Here is a 25,111-nt window from a genome sequence, read left to right as displayed (position 1 = left end):
ATTATGATCACAAATTTATTATTTGGGATGGAGGGATGGGTTCACACATGCCAGGGCACATGTGGAGATCAGAGGACAACTTGCAAGATTGAGTTCTCCTTCCACATGTAAGTTCTGGGGTCAAATGGTATGTCCTCAAGCATGGTGGCAAGAGCCTTTACCTACTGAGACATCACTAGCTCACATTTTATTAGGTTTGAGTGCATGTGTATGAGTTCAGGCACATAGGTGCCAGGGAGCCTTTGAGGAAGTCAGAGACAACCCTTGAGGAAGGAGTTGGTTCTCTTCTGCCATTTGTGGGATATGGGCCAAAGTCAGGTCTTCTAGTTAGCACCTCTATCTGATGAGCCTTCTTACCAACCATTAAATGTCTTATTCTTTATATAAACATATTCTATTATCTGCATTGGTATTCTGCCATGTATGTCTGGTACCATGTGCATGCCTACTACTGGAGGGGACCAAAAAGGGATGTCAGATCCCCTGGAACTGGAGTTATAGATAGTTGTGTGAGCTTCCGTGTGAGTGCTGGAATTTGAGCCTGGGTCCTCTGGAAGAACAACAAGTGCTCTTTAACACTGAGCCATCTTCCCAGCCCCCTAAGTATCTTATTTTCATAGATAAGAAAACTGCAAGCACAGATATGCCGTGCAAATTGTCTAAAAGCAGGCTGCTGTTTGACAGCAGAGCCTGGGTTAGAACCCAGAGTTCCTTCTGCCCAATCATATGCCCTCTGCAGTAAAACATACTCTCTTTTCTCTTGACTCTCAATAAAGACACTAAAAACTGGCTTTATGATGCTCTCCTGGTCACAGGTGGGAGGTGTAGTGTAGATGTGAAGAAGCCAGATGGTTTTGAGGCTTTAAAGATATAGTTTTACAGGTTTATCTTTTGCAGCTGAAGCCCCAACCATATCCCCACCTTAAACGCAGATACACTCAAGCATGCTTGTGTTACACACACATGCACAAACATGTATGTTACTTACATATGCACAAACATGTATATCCATACACAGTCCCTGCTATAAGTCCCCAGAACATCTTAACTCTGTGTGCTAAGCTAGTAGTGTTGTAGGAAATTTTCTGCACTGTTGATTTCTGGCTTTGGCAATCAGCACAGAAAGCCTCCTGGCACACAAGCACTGTGTTCGCTGGAAATTAAATGTCTATAACCATCAACCTAACCCACTCTCTTGGTGATAAGTGGAACAAAAGGGTGGTGGCACAGGTAAGTGCTATCTTGTCAATATGTTTATTCACTTGTTTCTGTCACACTGAAAATGTGTATGTCTGCCCACGAACCTGCCTCTTCGTAGTTAGAATTGGAACATACTTTTAAATATCCCAAGGCTTGGAGACACCAAGGACGGGTATCAAAATGCCTCAACATTCATTGAAACTAAAGGTGTGTTTGAGTCAAGACAGCCTTTTCTAAGAAAGGGAAGATGAATACGCTTTGCAACATACTTTGAAGACTACACTGAGACAGGGCAATTTGAATCCTCCCTAGGTACTGAAGTGGCTAGCACACAGCGCTCGGGAGTTTCGTACATTTAGGCCAGGTTCACCAGGCAGGCCTGAGGCCCCTAAGAAAGAACAAATTCGTTCACTCCTTAATTCACACTCTTTGTGTGCATCTGGGTCCCTGCTCGCCCTCGCTGCCTTCATGCTCTGGGTGTGTTATCCGCCCTACCACTCGCCTTCGAAGGCCACCAGGGCCACTGCCTGTCATCACGCGTGTGCTGGCTCCGCCTCTGCCCGCTCCCTCCCCGCCAAAGGAACCGGGGCTGGCCCTGAGATCTAGGCCCGGGGCGCCGAGACGGGCGTCGGCTGGTTTTACTTTACCCTCCTTACTTCCAAATAGGTCTGTTTTTCGCTTTGGGACCTCTGCTGGGGGAAGAAGGTCCGCGGCGCCCCGCGGGAGGCGGCGGCGGCGGCGGCTGGGCCGTGGGGCGCGGGAGCACGCTCGACCTTGAGCGGCGCGCGGCCGCCGCTGCTGCTGCGCGTGCTGTAGAGGCGCGGGGCCACGCCCTCGGCGGGCGGCGTGCGCGGGAACTCTTTGAGCGAGCGGCTCAGCGGCTTGGCCTTGCCGTGCGCCTGCGCCTGCGCCTGCGCCTGCGCGGCCTCCAGCTTGTAGGCGCCGCTGCTGCTCGCCGGCGACGTGGCGCTCTTAGGCAGCGGCTGCAGCGCGTGCTCGGGCCGCTCGGCCTCCATGGCGAAGCTGACGGGCCGCAGGAAGCAGATGTCCAGGCTGGACTCGGAAGAGGCGGGCGAGCAGTTGTCGAAGAGCGCCGGCGTCTGGAAAGGCTCCTCGTCGTAGGGCGCTGGCAGCGCGAAGATCTCTCCCCCGTACTCGAACTCCTCGTAGCCGGCGGGCACGAAGCCGCGCGCGTCGGGGAGGAGCTCGGCCGGACCGCGCAGCGTGCGCTCCACGTTGCCCAGCGGCTCGGCTGGGGAAGGCTCGAAGTCCATCTCCGGGATGGCCTGCAGCGGCCCGGCGAGCGCCTTCACGTCCTGCTCGGCCGCGCAGAACTGCGCCGGCGCCAGCAGGCTCTCGGGCCGCTCGTGCTTTCTGCCCTCCATCTCCCAGTCTCCAGGCTTCCCGGGCTGCATGCTCTCCATGAGACTCTGCTGCTGCTGGCCTTTCTTCGCCGGGGCCATCAGATGTCTTTAAAGGGAAAACAGTATAAGAGAGACGATCAAATAGTGCTGAGCTCTCACTGAACAATCGGCCAGAGGCCAGCTTCTCTCCTCATCTCCCAGGCACCTTCGTGGATTACCTAAAAAAGCTTCACAAACTGACTAGGGGGCTTTCTCAAGAATCCCTAGGCCTGCCTTGAAGAGTGGAAACAGCAGCCAGTAAAGTCCCAGCTTCCAAGCTCAATCACTGAGACATCACATGGCCGGCAGACAAAGGCCGTCACTATCACTGGCCTGGTGGAAGCTCCGAACCTCCCTGCCAGGCACTGACCCAAGGCATCTCTTTTCAATTTATCTCCCTGTCTTGCTGTTGACAGTCATACAGAATACTGGAAAATGAACTTGATACAACTCCTAGTCTTCACACATAAACAATTGTGTTCCTGAATAACCTGTTGAACTCTGGATGCTGATATAGAGGATAGACTCCTGTGTGTAAAATTTACATTTCTGTAATAAACGTTCTCAAAGTTTTGTGGCTGTAAAGCATCTTGTCATCTCAAACGACCCACAAAACTATCTGAATTTGCCCAGTTCTGTAGTTTTGATGCCTGGTAGCACATAACAATTTTTACACGGTTTAAAAAATGTAGGATACCCATCACATAGGATTTTTGGTTTTTGCTTATCTACTAGACAGATATCAATGAACTGACCAAAATAGTTATCCGTATTTATATTTTAATTCTGTCAGAGTTATATATTGATGTATGTGAATACTAACACAGTATTTAAAGGAATTGCAAGACAGATCTTAGAATGAAACTTAGGACTTAAAATTTACAGATGTGAAAAAAATGAACTGACTATATCAATACTCTTTATTTTGGAAGAGTGTAATAACAGCCATTATTTGGCTTGGGTATAATGTAGATCTTTCTCCCTGTATTTGTTGTACTTGAAGGAAAATAAACATTTCACACTACTTCAAGAGTTAAAGTAATAATAAAGTGAATTTCTACTTTCCACCTGTTAGTATTTTTTTTTTTTTTTTTTTTTTTTTTTTTTTTGGTTTTTCGAGACAGGGTTTCTCTGTGTAGTCCTGGCTGTCCTGGAACTCACTCTGTAGACCAGGCTGGCCTCGAACTCAGAAATCCTCCTGCCTCTGCCTCCCAACTGCTGGGATTAAAAGTAGTGCGCCACCCACTGCCCAGCTAGTATTTTTTTTTTTTTTTTTTTTTTTTTAATTTTAGACAAGGCCTCTATTATGTAGCTCTGGCTATCCTGTAACTCTGTAGTCCAGGCTGGCCTTGAACTCAGAGATCTGCCTGCCTCTGCCTTCCAAGTGTGGGTAGCCACCTGTTAGCACTTTCTAAATCTGACTCTTCTTTCCTTTCTCTGGGATCCAAACATCTTTATGATCAACTAACTGCTTGGCTGTTAATATGGAAACAACAGGGCAAAGGAGAAGGTAGAGTTCTGCAGAACACATTTCTATTCCAGTACAGCTTGCTTACCTATACAAATTGTCTACAAGGCCAATACTGTTGATGTTTCCATAGCAACAGATGCTTACGTGACAGCAGGGGCAGAACTGGAAGTGGAAGGATAGGGCTGGAGCATTTCTTCTGGGTGGATCCCGCTGTCACGGACAGCCTCTTGGCCTGCAGTGGGGGAAGCATCCTGGCCAGCATTGGCACACTGGGAAGCCAGCCCTTTGTACAGCTTTGCCATAGATGACCTAAGAGAATGGAAATAATCTCAGGTTGTACAGTGTAAGACTGGCTCTCTGGATACAGATTATGCTATGAAAAGTAGAGTTGTCTCTCAGATCAAGATTTCTGTGAAGGGTTCTCTATCCAGAGCCCTCTAAATGCCACATTGCTTACATAATAGCTGGCAGTCAGTTGAAAAGAGATTGAGGATCCAGGGTGGGACTGAGAGACACTGTCAGGAGAGCACTGGGTTAGAAGATAGCTGTCTTTCTAGTTGGAACCCCTAGAGAAGTGATAATGTTCTCCAGATAGGCTGGGAAGTTTAAAGGAACCTAGGTTGTTAGGAAGCTGTGCCATAGGTTGCTTCTATTCCTCAAGGCCCAGAGGCACCTACTCAAACTCTTTTTCTTCATACCATGAAATCTACTCAAGCACGTACACCTCCAACACTTTTATCCTCACTTCTCAATAGCACCTAACTTATTCTTCATTGTCTAGTCCTAAAGACTAAGCCCCATGTGACAGGCTTATGGCTACTTAGGTCATTGTGGTATATTCACTGGGTAGAACAGTACCTAACACACAATAGGTGTTCAATAAATGTTTATTGCATTAATGCAGGAAACTATATTCAGACCATTAAATCACAATCTTGGACCTGAAAAGTTAAGGGAAACAACTTAAGAGGAGACAATGGAGTCCAAGTGCTTTTCTTGTAAAGTTATTCCCACTGGGCCATAGGTGTGTCCCTCCTGTGGCCAGCCTCCCCTCCCTTTCTCCACCCTTTCCTTCCAACTCCCTTCACTCCACTTCAGCCACTCATCACAAGTGGCGGTCTGTGCCCTCTTCTCAGGCACCTCTGTCAGGTGCGGCACCGTCACAACCTTACTTTTTGAGCTTTTTCCGTTTCTGAATAAGCAAATCTTCATTGCATTGAAACAGCAGGGTATAATGAGAGATAAACACACGGAGGCGCTGAACACACACAAGTAGTAGATAATAGTCGGGGTGCTCCTGCTCTGTGAACTTCAGAACATTCTGGATGGAAGGGAAAAGGGATCAGTGTTGTACGATTAGGCTGAAAGTTGCTGTATCTCTTGCAAACCTCCCTGTGATTACTGTGAGTTCTGTAGCCCTTCAATCTAAACAACTGGCTTGAACACATGCTCCATCTAGCTAACAGCTGAAAGCTCAACCATCACATCAGAAGTCATTCTGTCCTATTTTACTTAAATGTGAGGTAATGTAATTCCATCTGGAAGAGTTAAAAAGACCCAGTCATTAGATGTATGAAATAAGGAGTCAGACCAATGGTGGGACTGACAGGCAGGAGTAAGCCTGTGGGACAGGTAGAGGTGGATGATGGCCCCTCCTATCCCATCAGCTGATGCCATGGTTTGAACGTGGTTTATCTCCCTAAGGTTCTGGAAGCTTAATCTATAGTGTGATGATTCTTTGACAGGTATGGGACCTTTAAGAGGTGGGACCTAGTAAAATGTGACTGGGGGCTGACCATCCTCAGGAATGAATTAATGCTGGTTTTATAGAGTGGGTTCTCATGAGAAAAAAAAGATAGCCACAGGAAAGTGAGCTTGGGCACCCCCCATTACTTCCCTTTCAGACTGTGACCAATCATTGTTATCTTTGCTACCACTGCGATTACCACAAGGGGGGTCACCAGAAACCAATGCTAGCACCATGTTTTGGAGCCTTCAAAACTGTGAGCCAAGATAAACCTCTTCCCTTTAAAAAATCCTCAGCCTCAGGCACTTTGATATAGTAGTACAACATGGAATAGAAGACCTTATATGCTACAGTGGAATATTAACCTGATTTAGATTGCAAAAGCTAACACTTGCCAACTATATCATTTATTTGTTGACTACTTGCCATTAACAAGAGCTAAGCTCTTTTATATTCATTATCTTATGTAGTTAGTATCACAACCCAGTTAGACAGGTACAGAAATGATGACTATACAATAAGGAAGGACACTGAGATTCCAAGCTCAGTAATCTCCTTCAGGTCTAATAAATGACAGAAGATTTGAATGTGAACTGGATGGTAGCGGGCCTATTTACCTGGTCCTGGCCTTCAGCCCAAGGTTTCTGCCTACTAGGTATATTGTCATGAACACAGTACTGGGACTTCTTTGGTCCTCTATGTCCTTATGAAAAATAGTAACAATAATATCTGTTTTGTGAAACTGTCAAAAGAACCCATAAGATAATTATCGTGAGAAAATGTTTTTAGGACCTGAAGCCGTATGCAGGGGGAGATCTCAATACCGACTCTGGCCTGTTTCTAGCTGAGATTAATCTTAAGTATTTCTAAGATTTATCACTGAGTTACTGAAGCTCAGTCAACCCTTAAACCAGAACAGCTGGGTAGCAGGAGGAAGAGATGTTTCTAGAAAGAGGTTGTTGGACCTCTACAGGCCTACATGCCCCATTAAGAATTTGTTCATCAGCTCCTCGTGGCTCTACTGTGACATAAGTATGAGCACCGTGTGCTGGAGCCCTGGATCCAAGCCAAATTGAAGCCATCGTGATAGTAAGTAGTTGAGTGGGCATGTAAGCAGAAATTAGGAGGCCAGAGGTGACATTCAGAAGGTTGTAGAACCGAAGAGGAGGGGACTGACTTAGGTACTTAGACACTATCAAAAGTGTTATAAAAGATTCTAGACCCCCAGAAGTGGAGATTGATGGTAAGTTGGATGGAACATGGAACTTCAAAGACAGGTATCATAAGTCAAAATTTTCAAGAATAAATGTTTAGCTCATCCTACATAGTGCGGTGTGCTGTAACCTAAGCCATGAGAATACTCCTTAGAACTATTAATGAGTCCTTGAGCCCTTACAGTATTTATTATTGGAATCTTAAAAAAAAAAAAAAAAAAAGTACTAGTTCAGTGTGTTGACTACTGGCTGGTCCAGCCAGGCTCACCTGCAGATGTATCAGATATTCGGGGATGCGCTGAACTATGTGAAAAAACAGGGTGTAGATATCCGACTTGATCTCTTCATCACCCTGCATGAGAGAAACGTGCAGTCACTCTTCAATGTCACATCAGCTTTGCAGACAGTGATTCTGCCCGCCAGAGAAGAAATGCTTACTTCCAAAGTGCTTTCTTTCCAGAGAGCATCATGAGGCTTTGATCTTTCACTGTAGAGGCCACATGTTCAGGTACATGCCCAAAGGGACAACACTTCCCCAGTAGAGAACACACGTATGTGTGTGTGTGTGTGTGTGTGTGTGTGTGTGTGTGTGTGTGTGCATATATATTTTTTTTCAGGTTTCCAAACTCTCCCTTCCTTCCCCAATCTTTCTACACTGAATGCTAGATGTTCATCAAGCTGTACCTGAATTAATACATTAAGGGTTTCCAGCAAGGCAACCACTAATAGGCTCTAAGTGAATGAGAGCCCTTTAGGAGTGGGGACAGGGAAATGATTAGAAACGCCTAGAAGCAGAAAGTGCAATGGACTCCCCTCTGTACCTTCCCTTCTCTTCCTTTCCCAGATATTCGCTAATGCTGGCATGAGCTAGTCATTTTCAGTTGAGAGGAGTCAGGGAGGTGAAGTAAAAAGTAAGGTGTAGCCTCTCATCTCCTGTGAGATGTGACTGCACTCAGCTTTAGAACTCTGACCTCTGTTTTCCTGTTGACTTAAAATAACATGATGTACATGTAGACATGCAGATCAACCACCTAACATATCACTGAAGTGGCCATGCTCACACTGAAGTGGCCATGCTTAAGGGGAACACGGTGGAGGCAATTTACAGTCTTCTCGCTTGACAAAGGATGATTTGGATCCAGTACTGAGAGTCATATTTTCTGATCCTGAAAACAACTCATACAACACCTAAGCTGCATGCTGAATAACTCTGGAATTCCTGTTTGCTTTGTCTATGGTTTAGTGTAGTGTCGCGCATTAAGCACTACAGACCACGGCAATGGCTCTGAATGAACTGAACAGACTCCTTTAACCTAGAAGACAGCATCAGGAAGATGTTCAAGGCTCCTCAGCCTGGAAGACAAGCTCACAGGGCACATGCTGTCCTGGTGGATAGATCAACATGATACAGATGGTGTGTAAGCAAAGGTCAGCATGTGCACAGAGTTAACTTACCTCCTTCAGAACCACAACGTGAACCAATGAAATGCATTCGGGTAAATCCCTCAGGTAGGCAACATAATAATCCAAGAAATTATTCTTTAAAACAAACACAAAAATGCATGGTAAGAACCTGGAAATAGGAATGACGTTTTTACAGTGCCATGAACATAAAAAAGGAGAAGAATTTAGAGACTATTTTAAAATTTTTATTGGGGACTTTATTCATCATTTTAAAATAAATATTTATTTTTATTTTATGTGTGTTGAGTGTCTACATGTACATATGTGGCCCATATAAGTGTCTGGTGTCCTCAGAAGTCAAAAGGTATCAGATATCCTGTAACAGGAGTTACAGACTGTTTGTGAGCCACCATGCTAGTTACCATAACTGAACCCCAACTCTATGCAAGAGCTGCATGCCTTTAATCCCAGCACTTGGGAGGCAGAGGCAGGTGGATTTTTGAGTTCAAGGCCAGCCTGGTCTACAGAGTGAGTTCCAGGACAGCCAGGGCTACACAGAGAAACCTTGTCTCGAAAACCAAAAAAACAAAAAACAAAAAAAATCCATTGCTACAATGTTTATCTTATTCCAACAGTTCTGCCTTCATATCCAGAGAGAAAGTACTGAGAGTCTTGTAAGTTAAAGTATTTTTAAATTGTTAAGTGATAAGAATACATTTTATTATTATTATTATTATTATTATTATTATTATTATTATTATTAGTGTTGGAAACAGGGTTTCTGTGTAGCCCTGGCTGTCCTGGAACTCACTCTGGAACCAGGCTGTTGATAAAGATGCAAAAACTGACTAACTTTAATTGCCTCACACAATGTTTAAAAAATAAGAACCTTTTACATATAATTCTAGATTGCACTTAATTCCAGCCTTTCTTCCTTAAATAATAACTAGAAATATCCAAGTAGCTGTTCTTTGTAGCTAACAAACATAGCCTGCTTCAGTCAGTTCCAATCAGTCCAGCTGTTTCACGCTCAACTCTGTGCAGCACATGTGCCACCGTCAGGTCCTAGAGACATTTGGGTTTTCAAATTCTGGTCTGGATATGTTCTCAGTGTAACACTAAAGACAGTTCAAAATTCAGTACTCTTTTTCTAAGGAATTGAAACAAAAAACATCCAAGACAAACTGTCACCTACCATATATTTAAAAATCTACAGGGGCTGGAGAGATGGCTCAGTGGTTAAGAGCACTGCATGCTCTTCCAAAGGTCTTGAGTTCAATTCCCAGCAATCATATAGTGGCTCACAACCATCTATAATGGATCCTGTGCCCCCTTCTGGTATTTCTGAAGGCAGTGACAGTGTATTTACATAAAATAAATATATCTCTAAAAAAATCTATAAAGAGTGAAAATTATATATAAATATATATTATTCCTCATGTTTATTTTGTTATATACATGCTTGATAGTATATATGTGTGTATATAATATCATAAATACAAGTATGCTACATATATATACACATGTACATATAAACTCACATATAAATGCATATACACACACATGCACAATCAATGGAGGCCACAATAGTACACTACAAAGTTGTGAATCAGAAGGTAGAATACATAACAGGGTTCCAGTCATAGATAACCAACTTTGTAGCAAGCTGGGTGATGTAAGCAATCTTTGAACCCCTATTAACTGCAGCATGGAGAGGTGAGACTAGGTATCAGGGCCTCTTCTAACTCTGAAATGTGCTGATTCTTGATTCTCCATTAGAAGAATCAGGTGAGTGAGACACAATCCATCCAATGTATGTAGAGGGAAGCACCTTACCTCATCATTTGTCAACTTCAGAAATAAGTCTCCGAGAACTCCTTGGCGTGGCCACTTCAGGACCCTCTCCTGCAGCGCGTGAAGCAAGTCCAAGTGCTGCTGGACAAGGTAGCGCAAGGAGCCAGGAAAGAGGCTTGAAACAGAACAAAGGAAGAATCACAGGAGCCGGTGAAGAGAAGAGACAACCCCATAAGAATAAACACAGCAGGCCCATTTTCTATCACGCAGAACACTCTTGTGAGTCTGTGTGTAGGATTTTAAATTTTATTTCAGCAAAACAGACATCCGCAGACAACAGATAAGGCCCTTACAGATGGTTGTGAGCCATCATGTGGGTGCTGGGAATTGAACTCAGGATCTCTGGAAGAGCAGCCAGTGCTCCTAACTGCTCAGCCATATCACCAGTCCATGCATCCTTTTCTTTCAGCTCCAAAAAGGCATGCGGGGTATGGACCCCTGCTGACTACAGCCTAGTGCTGTTCCGCATTTCCTGGGTTTCCCAGAGCCTCTTTCCCATTTCAAACCTCTCTCCTCAACCTGTTTGTGTGCCTCATTCTTAACCTAGAGGAAATGAAGAAGTGAAAAGTCAGAGAAGGCAGGAGTGGAGTGAAGAGAGATAAGAGAATCATCTAAGGAAAAAAAGGAGCCAGAACAAAGGATGGAGTGAACAGGAGCCTACAGGAACAAACAAGAAGAAGCAGAAGACAATGGAGTCTGCTGCACAGCAACAAGGATCTGAGCTCTAATTTGATGGCCAGGGAAATGCCAAGTACATTCCCTTGTGCTTTCAACACAACACATTTAACATAGATATGATGGCCTACTTGTCTCTGAGAGCTGAGTTTAATTAAAAATTTCCCAAGGGGTATAATGGACATACACTTGTGGACCATCTCGAGGTGATCTGGCCACAAGCAGACCTCTGCTTTAGACGGGATGTCAGATTAAAAGAAGGGTTTTGTCTGGCTCCCCCCGCCCCCTTCTAAGCAAAACAAACATTTCCATGGAGCTGTATCTCAGAGAAGAGAAAAACCAGAATAGAGTAGTGAAAAGTACAAAGAAGCCTTCCACTACTGTGATCCATTTTAGCTCTCTGGTCCATGAGTGCTGGCACACACAAAGCTGGCTGGCTCTAAGACAAATGGAGAGGCCTCTTACTCACGGCAAAGTGTTCTTGGAAGACCTAAATAACCTGCTCAGACCAGAAAAGAATTCAGAGAGGAGCTAGGAAACAGGCAAGCTGGGAGAAGAGCAGGAGCCGGGAGCAAGTACAACTGATCACATTAAAAGAACAAAGTGCAGCAGCAGATCCAGATGCAGAGACTCCCCCAACCCGGAGCTTCGGAGGAGTGCTGCAGAGGCAACAGTCACGGCGTGTTAAGTGGTAATGAAGTTACTTACTGTACCACGCCGAGGCCTGACTTTGAGATGTGTTGCCCATATAAATTATGGGATATATTCTGGATTATCTTTCCTCCTTTCCTTCCCAGTCCCTTTCTTTTTCTTTCTAGAATAGCATTTTCCACTTTACTGTAACTAATGTACCTGGTACACTAGAGAGCTGGTACCTTCTGGGCTGTCTCGCTGGAGAACTGAGGTTTCAAGGTCCAGTTAGACATGGCTAACCCTTGCAGTGATAGTGGAAACACATGTTTCATGAAGAGTAAAGACTTACAGTGTGCTCTGACCAAATATGAAAAATGGGCTTTTAAACTTTTGAGAAAAAAAAAAATAACAGATATTATATGAAGCCATGGAAGAGTATGGAGGAATTACGTCAGGAGATGGAGAATAGAGGGAGAAAGAAGGCAAGAAGTAAAGGCACCTCTCATTGGTCTCACTACTTTGCAGGCCTGACTCTCAAACACAATATCCAAGGGTTCTGTGGTAGTGAGAATACGCTTGGCCCACGGGAAGTACTACTGTTAGGAGGTGTGGCCTTGTTGAAGGCAGCATGGCGCTGTAGAGGTAGGTTTTGAAGGCTTCTCGTGCTCAAGCTCCGCCTGATGAGAAAGAGTTAGTCTCTGGCTGTTTTCAGATCAATGCCTTCTCCAACGCCATGTCTGCCTGGATGCTGCCATGCTTCCTGCCATGATGATAATGGACTGAACCTCCAAAACTGTAAGCCAGCCCCCATCAAACGTTGTCCTTTATAAGAGCTGCCTTGGTCAGGATGTCTCTTCACAGCAATGGAAACCTTAACTAAAACATGTTCTTTTTTTATGGCAATATGGATATTTCATACAGCCTTCAAAGTTCTCTCTCCTCTCACCAATATACTATTTAAATAGTAATAGAGAAAAAAAAAAAAACAAGATAAAAGTCATCAAGGAAAATCCAGTTATAGTTTCAACTTAGTTATGTTACTCTTGCTAATTCAGCATTGGGCCAAGACGATGCCCGGCTTTTACCAGCAGTGGGTCACAGCCCTACTGAATGAGTTAATGGCTGGCTTTAAGAACAGCAGGTGACAAATAAGTGGATTTAGATAATTAGACGAGTGCAGTCTGTAACACAGAACTGCCACCTCTTGGTAGCTGTGATTCTGAATTGTGTACATCAGGTGAAACAGGAGTCCTCCTCACAGGTGTTCCCAACACCTGCCAAACAATGTCAGAACAATAAGTTCTGTGACATCCTCACATGTGACCAGTTTCTACCTAGGCTCCCTCTGGCTGCATGTGCCCTTCCAAACACATAGGGATGGCCTGAAACAACTGAGGACTCTCTTGAGCAATTCAGTATTTCCAGGGAAAGGCTAAGGCTGTGTTTTGCAGGTCTGAGAAGGGGTGGCAGTGGCAGTGGTCACCAGCTTCAACAAGGGGTAGAAAGTGCTGATACCTTGCCATCTGTAGTGAGTGAAGTCACCAGATAAATTCTCATGATAAACATTACCAATAGACCTATTCTCAGTGCATCAAGGTTTCAGGAAAGCATACTGAAAAGAAGATATACAGTGAGGAAAAGAAGATAAAGAGAACCCAAGTATAGGACAGAAAAGGCAGCACAGCCCGACCTAGAACAAGAGAATGCGTTTTCAGTTGCAGCGCTCTGAGTTGGAGCTTTGTGCTGCTTGACTGAGGGTTACCTTGACAACCAATATGAACAGCATTGTCATGTATATGACAGAATAAGGATTCCCTTATCTATATGGCTTTAGTGTCTCTGGACCTTAGTGTATTCCTCTGAGATATAGACATTACAAGGTTCTGCTGATTGCTTTTGCAGTGTGGAGACAGCGTCCAGGACCTCCTGAGTGGTAGGTAAGTGTCCTGCCCCGTGGCTGTACCCCCCGGTGCTGGGGAAGAGTCAAGAAGCTCCACATCAAGTATGACACACGGGACCCCAGGTACATGGCTCTTTCCTGCTTTTACCCCATCCCCAATTTTATTCACATTTATTCTGTACCTAAGGTAAATTTCTAGTTTGTTATAAGCCAAGGGCTTGTGATGTCATGGCAGCCTTCTGTTGTTTACATTTTGTTCATCAGAATCTTGTAGTGGTAAACTACAGGCTCACGGTGGTGGTCACTGGCACCACAGGCACATGGGTAGCCTCTCTCCTTGGACTTCCTCTTTCCATCCAAGCCCTTCCAATTTGGGAACAGTTCCTCACTGCAGTCATTGAGGTAAGGGTGGTTGTCTGGGTGTTAGTGTTCGGGAATATCGAACGATTGTAAAGTCAAGTAAAATGAGAGGAACCAGAAGAAACAGGAAAATGGGAGCTTCCTTAGGTAGATTCTTAACTGATGAACCATCCATCTCTATCACCTCATGGAATGAATACTTAAGGTAATAATGCCACGTAATCCAGACTCCCATTGATCAGGATTATTCTTTCCCTCGATTCATTCTGAATGAGCTCCTCTTCATTAATTAGTCTGTCCCTCAAGCCTTATTCTTCTCTTTCCTGTCATCTCCCAAGAGAGGGAGTAAAGCATATAAGCAGGTACATGGTAACATTAGGGCCAGCATGCTGGAAGCACAGCACCACACACTGCAGTCCTCCTCACAGGTGTTCCCAACACCTGTCAAACAATGTCAGAACAGTAAGTTCTGTGACATCCTCACATGTGACCAGTTTCTACCTAAGCTCCCTCTGGCTGCATGTGCCCTTCCAAACACATAGGGATGGCCTGAAACGAAGAGAAGACTCTCTTGAGCAATTCAGTATTTCCAGGGAAAGGCCAAGGCTGTGTTTTGCAGGTCTGAGAAGGGGTGGCAGTGTCAGTGGTCACCAGCTTGGTGCACACTCTTACACAGTACCGGGTGCTATGGGATCACCTGAACAAGGGTATCATTGTCATCGGCTCTTACTGCTCAGATCTCTGCTACATCCACTTCCTGAGACTTAGGTGAAGTCTGCCATCTGTGAGGATACACTGTGCCTCACTTTAAATTCTGAGTTGACATAGACTGAAGGCCCCACAGACTATACTCAGCATCTTCCTGCTGAGAACCAGTTTGAGACTTGCCACCACTACCTATTCTTGCAAAGACTGTTTCTGGAACTCTCTAGGTCCCAGAATTCCCAAAGTGGCAGTGGTGCATAACTCACCTTAAATCCTGTCAGTCTGAAAAGCAAAGGCAGTGAGCACACGCACCTCCTCTCCTTGGGGTTCCTCTTTCCATCTGAGCCCTGGAATGTTGCCTTTATCTTCAGGATCAGAGAAATGTTGATGACGTATTTCCGTTCTGATTCAAGCAGCTCCAGAGCCACAGTTTGCCTTTTTGCTTTAAAACAAACCCAAGGGAATTTTTTGTTGTTGTTGTTGTTAAACAACTCCCTCCTGGACACTAAGCCAGGCAAGAACGAGATTAAAAAAAAACACATGGAAAAGCTAACTGGCAGTATGTCCCTAGCATGCAAGAAGGCTTCAGTTCCAGCACCAGAAAACCAGGCTTGGTGGTGCAGTTATTATCTGGGAGTAGAAGGCAGAAAGATCAGAAGTCCAAAGTCATCTTCAGCTACTTAACCAGTTCAAGGCCTGCCTGGGCCCCTTGAGACAAAAAAAAAAAAAAAAAAAAGGAAAGAGAGAGAGAGAGAGAGAGAGAGAGAGAGAGAGAGAGAGAGAGAGAGAGAAGTGAAGTGGGGAAGTGATAGAAGTATGAGATTCATCCAGCAAACCAAAGGATACAAAATCATGTGTCTGCAGACAGAGACCCCACTAAGAAGCAGTAGAGGCTGAAGGACTAGAAACTCTGGCCAGCCAGAGGCAAATGAGAACAATCTGAACAGATTGTGAGAGTTTCCAGACCACACTGCCATCCTGGCCATGAAAAATGGGAGAAGCTGCATGAGGTAAGCTCTGGACTGAGCTGAAGATGAAGGCAGAGTGAGGGGCTAATGAGAAAGAGTCATTTTCGCCTTCAGGTCCCAGAGTGTCAGCAGCCAGGTATAAACACTCTTGGCAGGAGACACCCTGCCACCTGATACACTGAACTTACCAGGTAGAACCAGGACCCTAAGACATTGACATGAAGAGATCACTTACCAATATGTAAATTGTCCACCTAATTAGCATACTTAAAATGAAGCTCACTATTGACAAGCTTGCATAATATGAATTCCAGGTTATTTGGGAGACCTTCCTTTCTTCCTTCATCCCTTCCTTCCTTCCTTTTGGGGTACAATCTTTCTTAAACACATAAATAATTAAGGATACTGAGATATTTGAATAATATTAGACCATAGAAGAGAGAAAAGAAACACACAAATGTATGTGAAATTTAAATCTTTGTCAGAAGCCATCTAGGAAAGGCGAAGACATACGAGTGAATTTTCTGGAAATGGCCCACTGTTTTGCATGAGCTCTAAGAATGCGGGGTCCCTAAAGACTTCATCCCAAGACTGCTTCTCACTTGCCTTTCCTGTCACTATTACATAGCCTAGTGATTTCTGGGCACCAGCCACCCTATTGGGCAGATTTTCTGAATATGAACTCTCATGTAGTAATGCTGTGTAGACAAATTGATGATTTCATAATTCCTGATAATGATTTTATATAACTCCTAAATTTATACAGGTAATCTCAAGACCTCTATAAAAAAAAGCTACAGATGGAGCTTTGTAAACCTTCATGTGTCACTGGCTAATTGCACTAGGAAAAGAAATCAGGCTTGGAACAATTTACAATCAAGGAAAACATTCCTTCTAAGTTAGCTGTGAAACCATTATCTGGTAACTAAAGATCATAAACTGGGAGTAGACAATTTATTGTAGGTGCAAGGACAGAAAAATACAATATTGACTAGTTTATACAAAACTTCAAAATAATAAGCACAAGGCAGATGATTTGTTTCTTGACAAAACAATGCTAACTTGTGACATAAAAATTATTGCTTTAAACTTACAATGAACTTATGGGGCAAGTAACAGACAATAAATGTTTAGTCAAATACTAGTCTTCATGGAAAGACATAACAATTCTGTTGTGATGCCTTATTGATCTACAACATAAATTATTGTCTTAAATTTACTCTGAACCTATTGGAATGTAAAGGTATTTAGAAAATCATGTAATCAATTATCCTGCTGTACCGGTTCTATCTGGTACTTGTTTGAGGTAATGTTTTAGAGAAAGTTTAACCACTGAGAACAGCAGTAAAGCAGCAGTGCAGCTCTCTGCAGCTTCAGCCAGAGTGTTTTCTACGTGATTTTCTCTCTTTTCCTTGTTTCATTCTCTTTCTTTCCTTTTGTTTCCTTTTGTTTCCTTTTGTTTCCTTTTGTTTCCTTTCCTTTCCTTTCCTTTCCTTTCCTTTCCTTTCCTTTCCTTTCCTTTTCACTCTGATTCATGAAGAGTTAACAAACTCCAAGCTTCTGGCCCAGCCAGCCAGGGGCCCTTGAGCCAAAGAGAAAAGAGCCCTAGCAATTATGTCTTTTTTTTTTTTTTTTTTTTTCTTAATCCCCTGCTGCTAACAGCAGGAGTTAAATACCAAAAGCCATCTGCTTTTGTCATAGAAGAGCAAAGACAGAAGAATAGCAAAGGTAAAGCAGGTTAGGGCCCTGATCAGGACTCCATGCCTCTTCACTGCCTTCCCTAGAGAAACCCTGAGATGCAAGGCAAATCTTACAATTACTATTCTCAGAAAGATATGCAAAGTATCTTTTTAAAACTTTAAAATTTAAAAATTACTGGATGCTATTTTAAAAGAAGAAACTCTTGGCATCCTTTTTTAAACACAGAAAACTTTAAGAGTAAATCAAGCCAAAGGCCCTTCACCCTCAGGAGAAGCCAAGTGCAGAAAGGAAATGTGCATTGAAGAAAAATTTGGCCCATGAAAAAAATGAAACCAGGGAACCTAACATTAAATTGGAAGCTTCAAAGAAAGAAAAGGAAAACGATAGCTGATATGATATTGCGAAATTAAATGTGGAGGGGTGGGCATGCGCATTCCTGGACATGTGTTATCGAAGGAGGGTTCTTTATTCTCTGCTTAAATGGTGGAAAAGATCACAAATCATCTTAAGGACCATCACATCTGCGTGAAGTTGTAACACTTTGGGTATTTAAAAAAAAAAAAAAAAAAAAAGACCCTAAAAATTACCAAATAGAGGGGCCAGCAAGATGGCTCAGAGGGTAAGGGCACTTGCTGCTAAGCCTGAGGACCTGAGTTACACCACACACACACACACACACACGCACGCACGCACGCACGCACGCACGCACGCACGCACGCACGCACGCACGCACGCACACACCCACCCCACCAGAACCTACAGTAGAAAGGTAGTAACAGAATGTTACTGTGTAACATTCAAAGAACTAAAGATGAGAGGAATGCTGGGCTCTCCAATAGCCACATTCAGAGCTGAAAGCCAATGGAAGAACTGCTTCAGACTGATAAGAGAAAATGGTTTTCTGTTAAACCAGGATGACAGCAGTGAAACCAGGGAACCTAACTGTGACAGGGCCACAGTTGGAGTAAGGTGTCTGAGGTCTCTAAGCAAAATAAATACAAGGATATAACAATTTTTAAAAAGATACATATAATAGAGTTTTTGTGACATGGAGAAAAACGAAAATCTTAAGACTGCTTGTAAGGGGCCATTGGTGCTAGAATCAAACTCTGGGAGAGCAGCCAGTGCTTTTAGCCACTGAGCCATCTCTTGGGCCCTGGATTATGAAATTTTAAAATATGATGGGGGTGGGAGATATGGCTCAGTGATTAAGAGCACTGACTGCTCTTCTAGAGGTCCTGAGTTCAATTCCCAGCAACCACAAGGTTGGTGCCTCACAACCATCTGTAATAGGATCCGATGCCCTCTTCTAGTGTGTCTCAAGACAGCAACAGTGTACTCACAGACATAAGATAAATAAATAAGTCTTTTAAAAAATATATGATGAAGACATTCAGTGTGGTTAATAAAAAAGAATGAGCTACTGGTGGATTATGTGTGACAATGTAGAAGAATCTTAAAAGCACATAGTGAAAGAAAGTGACTAGGCACAAAAGAACACAAAGTATTATCCCATTTATGTGAAGTTCAAGAACAGATGAAACTTTACAGTAGTCAGAGTGGTTCTTTGCCTAGATGTTGACTAAAATGAAGCATGAGATAAATTCCCAGCATAGCAGACATATATATTGATCTTGACAGTGATCACAGCCAATATTTATATGGAAAAAGTTGAGCTGACAGTCAGTTCTCCTTATGGGTGTAGCCCACAGGAGACTAGCAATGCTCCAATGGCTGGCCCCACACCTTAGAGATTATGGGCAACACAAATTGGATTATTTTATAAAAACAATACAAAATAGGGACACAAAGTTAGCAGAGGGTAGAGAGTGAGGCGTTGGATGTGGGAGGAGTTGGGGTGTGGTAAATATGATGAAAAGAAAGTGTATACAATAAAGAATTGATTTTAAATGTCCTTATAGTCATAAGCTGAGGCCCACAAAGCTGCTCAGAGGTTATAGCACTGACCACACAACCTCCATGTTCACACTATAGTCTACACTACTGTAGTTGCTTGTACATACATACTATACATACACATATATACATTAAAATTTTTGTAAGTTTAAATGTGAATTTTACTCTATGTAAATAAACTTTAAACAAAGTATTATTTATGAAATAGCATAAAATATAAAGCAAGCTGTGATGGTGTGAGTAAAAGTGGCCCAAGGCTCATGTATTTGAATCTGCAGTCCCCAGTTGGTGGAACTGTGTGGGAAGGATTGGGGTTCTGGCCTTGTTGAGGAAGCATGTTACTGGAGGCAGGCTTTGATGTTTCAAAGGACTCCTCTGATTCCCAGTATGTTTGTTCTCTCTCTCTCTCTCTCTCTCTCTCTCTCTCTCTCTCTCTCTCTCTCTCTCCCCCTCCCTCCCTCCCTCTCTCCCTCCCTCCCTCATGGTTGTAGGTCAAAATGTAAGCTTTCAGCCATGCCTTTGCTCAACATCATGACCTCTATCCCTCTGAAACCAGAGGCCAAATTAAAGAATTTCTTTTATCAGTTGCCTTAGTTGTGGTATTCTATCACAGCAACAAAAGAGAAATTAAACCACAAGTAACAAGATAAGATGTAAAAAAGAGTTCAAGGTGGCTGCTAAGGCTTCTTGTTGATCATTTTAAAAAGCTTTAGTTCTATTTAATTTTTATGTATTTGCTTAAGAATAATATTTATTTTAAAACATTACCCCCCCCCACACAAGTGTGGAAAATGCTACTGTCAGTATTTATTCACCATAGAAGGAAAGGATGGAGAACAAGGAAAGTAGGAAGGAAAGTATGAGCTGTTACAAGGTTTGACATGTCAGTGGCAGATTATTAATAAATGATTGGCTGACTAAATAGATAATCTCCAAAAAACTCTGTTTTTTGTTTGTTTGTTTTCTGAAGCACTACAGTGCAGAATGCCATAAACACCAGCATCAAGGTCCCACCAGCGTATGTGACCTGCACTAAGTCTCTTCACCTCTGTAGGCTACAGGGACTTCATCCTGAAAAGACACAAGGCAGTGCCACATGTCCACTCCATCCACACTGCCCGGGTTTTGGTCCTTCTGTTCCAGCCTCATGTACAGCTCACTCTTTCATACCTCCACCCACATCCCCCATCAGGACTTACCAGCTAACGAGGTTTCACATAACACATTTTCCAGGGAGCTGTGTCTGCCCTGGCCAGCCTCCTTCAGTTTATCTGGGTGATCTTTTGTGACATATTCCTCTCCCCATTCTTTGCCATCCTTAGGCTGTCTCCACAGGCCAGATGTGTGATGGCCCTTGGACTGGATCTCAGCTGAGAGAGAAGGCTTAAGGTTTTCATCTGATTCTGGAGTTGTTGGGTTCACTCCTGAAAAACAATGCCTGCTAGACAAAAACGTTCTTTAAAACAACAACAACAAAAACAAAACAAAAAACCTTTTATTCTTCTCTCACAATTGCAGTTTCCCTCCCTTCACTCCTCCCAGTCCTTCTCCCTGCCTTTCTTCTCCCCCCAGATCTACTCCTCTGTTTCCCTTCAAAAAAGGACCGTGCCTCCCAGAGATGTCCAGTGACAGGGCCTAACAAAATACAATAAGATTAAGCACAAAACCTGTACCAGGGCTGGACGATATATCACGGCAACCCAATAGGAAGAAAAGGGTCCTAAGAACAGGCAAAAGAGCCAGAGACACCCCACTCCCACTGTTAGGAGTCCCACAAGAAGACATACATATACACAGCAATAACATATATGCAGCGGACCTAGCTCAGACCCATATAGGCTCCCTGATTATCTCTTCAGTCTCTGTGAGCCCCTATAAGCCCTGCTTAGTTGATTCTGTGAGCCATGTTCTCATGTCCTTGACCCCTTTGAACTTTCTTTTTGAAAAAAAAAAAAAACAAAACAGTATTTGTTACTAACTCCTAACTAATATACGGCTAGATGGGTACCTCATCCCTAAAAGATTAAAAATGTCAATTAAGGGTTAAGAGTGTCCCAAACTGTAAGCAATCACCTCTCTTTCTTTTTCTGGCACATGTGTCCTCTAATTTGTTTTTATACATAGACTCCACAAAATAAGTAAGCTTTTAAAAGTCCCAACATGGTAGTACATACCCATAACTTCAGCATTTGGGAGATGGAGGCAGAAAGATCAAGAGTTCAATGTTATCATCCTGAGCCTCATAAAAGGTCCAAGGCCAGCCAGGCTACATGAGACTAGATGCCTCAATGACTAGACTAGACTAGACTAGACTAGACTAGACTAGACTAGACTAGACACATTATACCCACACGTTAACCAAAAGTTAAACACCACGCTTGACTCCCTGTATCTGCTTGCTTCAGGTCAGCATGTCAGGCACCTGCAGCACGTTTAGGAGGAAATACAGAAAGGGAAGAGGAAAGGACACCAAAGACATCCTGGTGGCGACAGGGGCTGTTTTGTTTGGTATTTAGTCCCTTTATCCTAGGATGCTAAGTTGGAAGAAAGGAAAGAAGAATGAAGGGAAGATTAAATAATGCATAAATTCTAGTGAATTGTCTATTAAGTAAATTTTGGAGTAAACTAGAAAGTATGTGCGGCAAGAAAAATGGGTGCTGCGGCATATTCCTCTGTGGTACTTAGCACATGTTGGTTTATCCTTCTTAAAATTTACCAGCTCTCCTCTCTCCTCAATTTAAATGAGTCCCCCTGACAGCATGTGTGTAGGAATGTAAGTGAAGAGGATGTTTACTCTTATCTGGTTTTCTGATTTGAATAAGAGGTGTCCTTGGAAAGGAAAGGTCGGAGATGGAGGCAGCAGTGAGACTGGGGAGTGGCTGGATAACCAGGGCTCTACCTCACAGATACATTAATCCAACAATAGATTCCATTTTAAATAGAGTATTTGGAGATGATAAAACTATGAAAGAGCTCTTGATCTCTTAACCTCTTGCTCCTCTCTTGCCCCTCCCTCCTCCCCCCTCACCCACGTGCTCATGGCCAGCCTCTACCTCTCTCTCTCTCTCTCTCTCTCTCTCTCTCTCTCTCTCTCTCTCTCTCTCTTTCTCTCTCTCTCCCTCTTCCTCTCTACCTCTTTCTGCCTCTACTACCCTCTTAACTCCCCTCCCCATGCCCTGAATAAATTATTCTATACAAAAAAAAAAAAAAAAAGCTATGAAAAGTAGGGCATACTTGAGAGAAATTGGTCACAGGGGTTATGTCCTTGTAATGTGTACCTTGTCCCCAATTTTTTCTTATTTTCTCTGCTTCCTGGGTGTCATGAAGTAAGCAGAACCTTATGCCACAGGCCTCTCATTATGCTCTTCTGCTCTTGTCTACTGCAAAGAAGCAAGCTGACCTTGGATTGAAACCTTTGAAACCAGGAACTAAAATAAACTTCTCCTTTAAGTAGTTTTTTTCAGGTATTTGTCAGAGTCAAGAAAGTGATTAACAGGTCTGAGTCCTTTTCTGCTTGGCTTGGGCCTGGCCAAGTAGCACAGGGAAGGAACCTGGAATGTTTAATTGGCTCAGCAGGCAAAGTGTTTGCCTTGCAAGCCCAATAACCTGAGTTCAATTCCCAGAAACCATAAAGGTGAATGAGAGAACTGGCTTCAAACAGTTGTCCTCTGACCTCCACCCCTGTGCAGTAGTGTGTGTGTGTGTGTGTGTGTGTGTGTGTGTGTGTGTGTGTGTGTATGTGTGTGTATGTGTGTGTGTGTCACATGCACATAATAATAAAAACTTAAGCCAAGAGGAGCCACTTACCAGGACCCATCACCCCCTTCACATTGCTGTCTCCTACATGAACAGATCTTGACTCCTGAGCTGCAGAGAAAGGGGAACTTTATTTGGCATCTGTTCTACCAACATTGATTAAGCACCTTCTATGTCCCAAGGAAAGGACAGACTCACAGATTTTGTTTCCTCACAGAAGAGAGAGAGAGGGAGAGAGAGAGAGAGAGAGAGAGAGAGAGAGAGAGAGAGAGAGAGAGAGTGTTAATGCAGGATAGTGGGCCCAAAGCTAGTCTCTCAACTGTTAAAGATGCCCACAAGTGACATCTATTCAAACAACTAAGAACCAGTAGGTTTGATCCAGCACAGAAAGGGGTTAGCTCTCAGATGTTTAGAACAAGAATAAGCAGGGATTAAGAAGGACAACTGCATTTAAGAAATCTTCTTCAAGGCGTCTTAGGCTAGAAGAATGCAAAAGGTTTACTTGATTCCATAAAATAATATACAAGAATAAGCAGGGATTAGGAAGGACAACTGCATTTTAAAAATCTTCTTCAAGGTGTCTTAGGCTAGAAGAATGCAAAAGGTTTACTTGATTCCATAAAATATTATTTTCAAGGGCTGAAGAGATAGCTCAGGAGTTAAGAGCACTGTTGCTTTTGCAGAGGAAAGAGGTCAGTTCTGAGCACTGTGCACAACCATCTGTAACTCCAGTTCCAAGGTATCCATCTCCCACTTCTGGCTACCATATGCACCAAGCACACATGTGGTACACATACATCCATGTCAGCAAAACATTAATACACAGAAAATGAAATCAATAAACCTGAAAGAAAGAGTGTTGTTTCTTTAAACGACATTTCAGACTTTTCAATTATGAGGTATATGAATGAAGCTTCACAACAGAGGATCTATGTAAGGAAGCCCTATCTTTTAAAATGAAGGGTAGAAGAGACAGCTCTGAGGTTAAGAGTACACACTACTCTTGCAGAAGACCCACACTGAGTGTGTTACAAATGCCTGAGACTCCAGATCCAGGGAGAGCTGACATCTCTGCTATACTTTCAGATATGTGCTCACACAGACACATATACATAGTTTAAAATAATGAAAAATAAATCTTTGTTTTTTAAAAAAAAGAAAGAGGGTCAGCCACTTGTGGTAAACAGCATCCAAGATGGCTCTGCAGTTTTCCCACCCTGAGGCTTTCCTACCCTGTGATTGCTCCTGTGAGTGATGTTAGGTTTAGTGATTACCTTCTGAGGAATAGAACATGGCAGATAAGCTGCTTCTCCAAAGAGTAGGTTATACAAAGCTACAGCTTTGATCTGAGCATTCCGTTAGACCACATACCCTGGGGGAAGCAGGTGCCATGTGGAAAAGGCCCATATCATGTGCATAATTCTGGAAGGAAATGCCCTCTTGTCCTTGGCATGTCATAACAGGTTTGGCCAGCACCTCAATGGAAATCTACCTCAGGAGAGACCTCAAGTGAGTGGTACCCAGGTCAACTGTGCACACAGACTCCCGGCTCAGAGAAACCTAGGTAACAAATGTTGGCTGCTCGGAGCTACTGACTTTAAGGTAATAGAGAAGAGTCACACCATTGTGTTGTTAAAAAACGATAAACCAAGATTTTTGAAGGTTTAATGCTTTAATCTGAATTTTAATATGAGCTACCAGCAAGTCTATACACGATGTCATAGTAAAGGCAACATTCCAAATATTTTTTACAGCAGTGTGGTAGAACTATGACTATGTCACTATCATAAGGAAGGAAGACGAAGTTGCCAGTGAGACAGCTCAGCAGAAAAAGTTGCTTGCTGTAAAAGGCTGACAATTTGAATTTGATCTGAAATTCATGATGGAAAGAGAAAACCCACAGTTAAAAATTGCTAACCTCCATACCCAAGCTGTGGCGCTCTCTCTCTCTCTCTCTCTCTCTCTCTCTCTCTCTCTCTCTCTCTCTCTCTCTCACACACACACACACACACACACACACACACACACCAATTCAAAATAACAATAACAAGTAAAACATTTTAAATAAGTAAATGCATGTGGGCACATCAATCATCTGGGTTAGTTGTTTTCAGTGGATTTTTAAAACATCCCACGGACGTATTCCAGCCTAAGAGAGCTATCTGAATTGTGTGAAGATGCACAAATATGTTTTGTAAATCTA

General features: G+C 43.2%; 1 protein-coding gene across 15 annotated transcripts in view; it reads right to left on the bottom strand.

Moving 5' to 3' along the window:
• Positions 1-25,111, bottom strand: part of Arhgef33 (Rho guanine nucleotide exchange factor 33) — a 121,761-nt gene that overhangs the window by 51,516 nt on the left and 45,134 nt on the right. For 11 of the 15 annotated variants that reach the window (XM_076942330.1, XM_076942334.1, XM_076942336.1 and 8 more), the window contains 9 exons: positions 22,960-23,019; positions 20,352-20,576; positions 14,879-15,008; positions 10,276-10,408; positions 8,491-8,574; positions 7,304-7,387; positions 5,247-5,395; positions 4,219-4,383; positions 1,848-2,670 (listed from right to left, as the gene is read on the bottom strand). In XM_076942330.1, coding sequence (XP_076798445.1) covers positions 1,848-2,670; positions 4,219-4,383; positions 5,247-5,395; positions 7,304-7,387; positions 8,491-8,574; positions 10,276-10,408; positions 14,879-15,008; positions 20,352-20,576; positions 22,960-23,019 — 1,853 coding nt within the window. The remainder of the gene's footprint in view (positions 1-1,847; positions 2,671-4,218; positions 4,384-5,246; positions 5,396-7,303; positions 7,388-8,490; positions 8,575-10,275; positions 10,409-14,878; positions 15,009-20,351; positions 20,577-22,959; positions 23,020-25,111) is intronic. The other 4 variants (XM_076942337.1, XM_076942328.1, XM_076942331.1 and 1 more) reach the window with 3 other exon arrangements.

This window comes from Arvicanthis niloticus, chromosome 11 (genome assembly GCF_011762505.2).
Source record: "Arvicanthis niloticus isolate mArvNil1 chromosome 11, mArvNil1.pat.X, whole genome shotgun sequence".
Lineage (NCBI taxonomy): Eukaryota > Metazoa > Chordata > Mammalia > Rodentia > Muridae > Arvicanthis > Arvicanthis niloticus.
The sequence above is the reverse complement of the archived record's forward strand: the minus strand, read 5'-3'. Positions and strand labels throughout refer to the sequence as shown.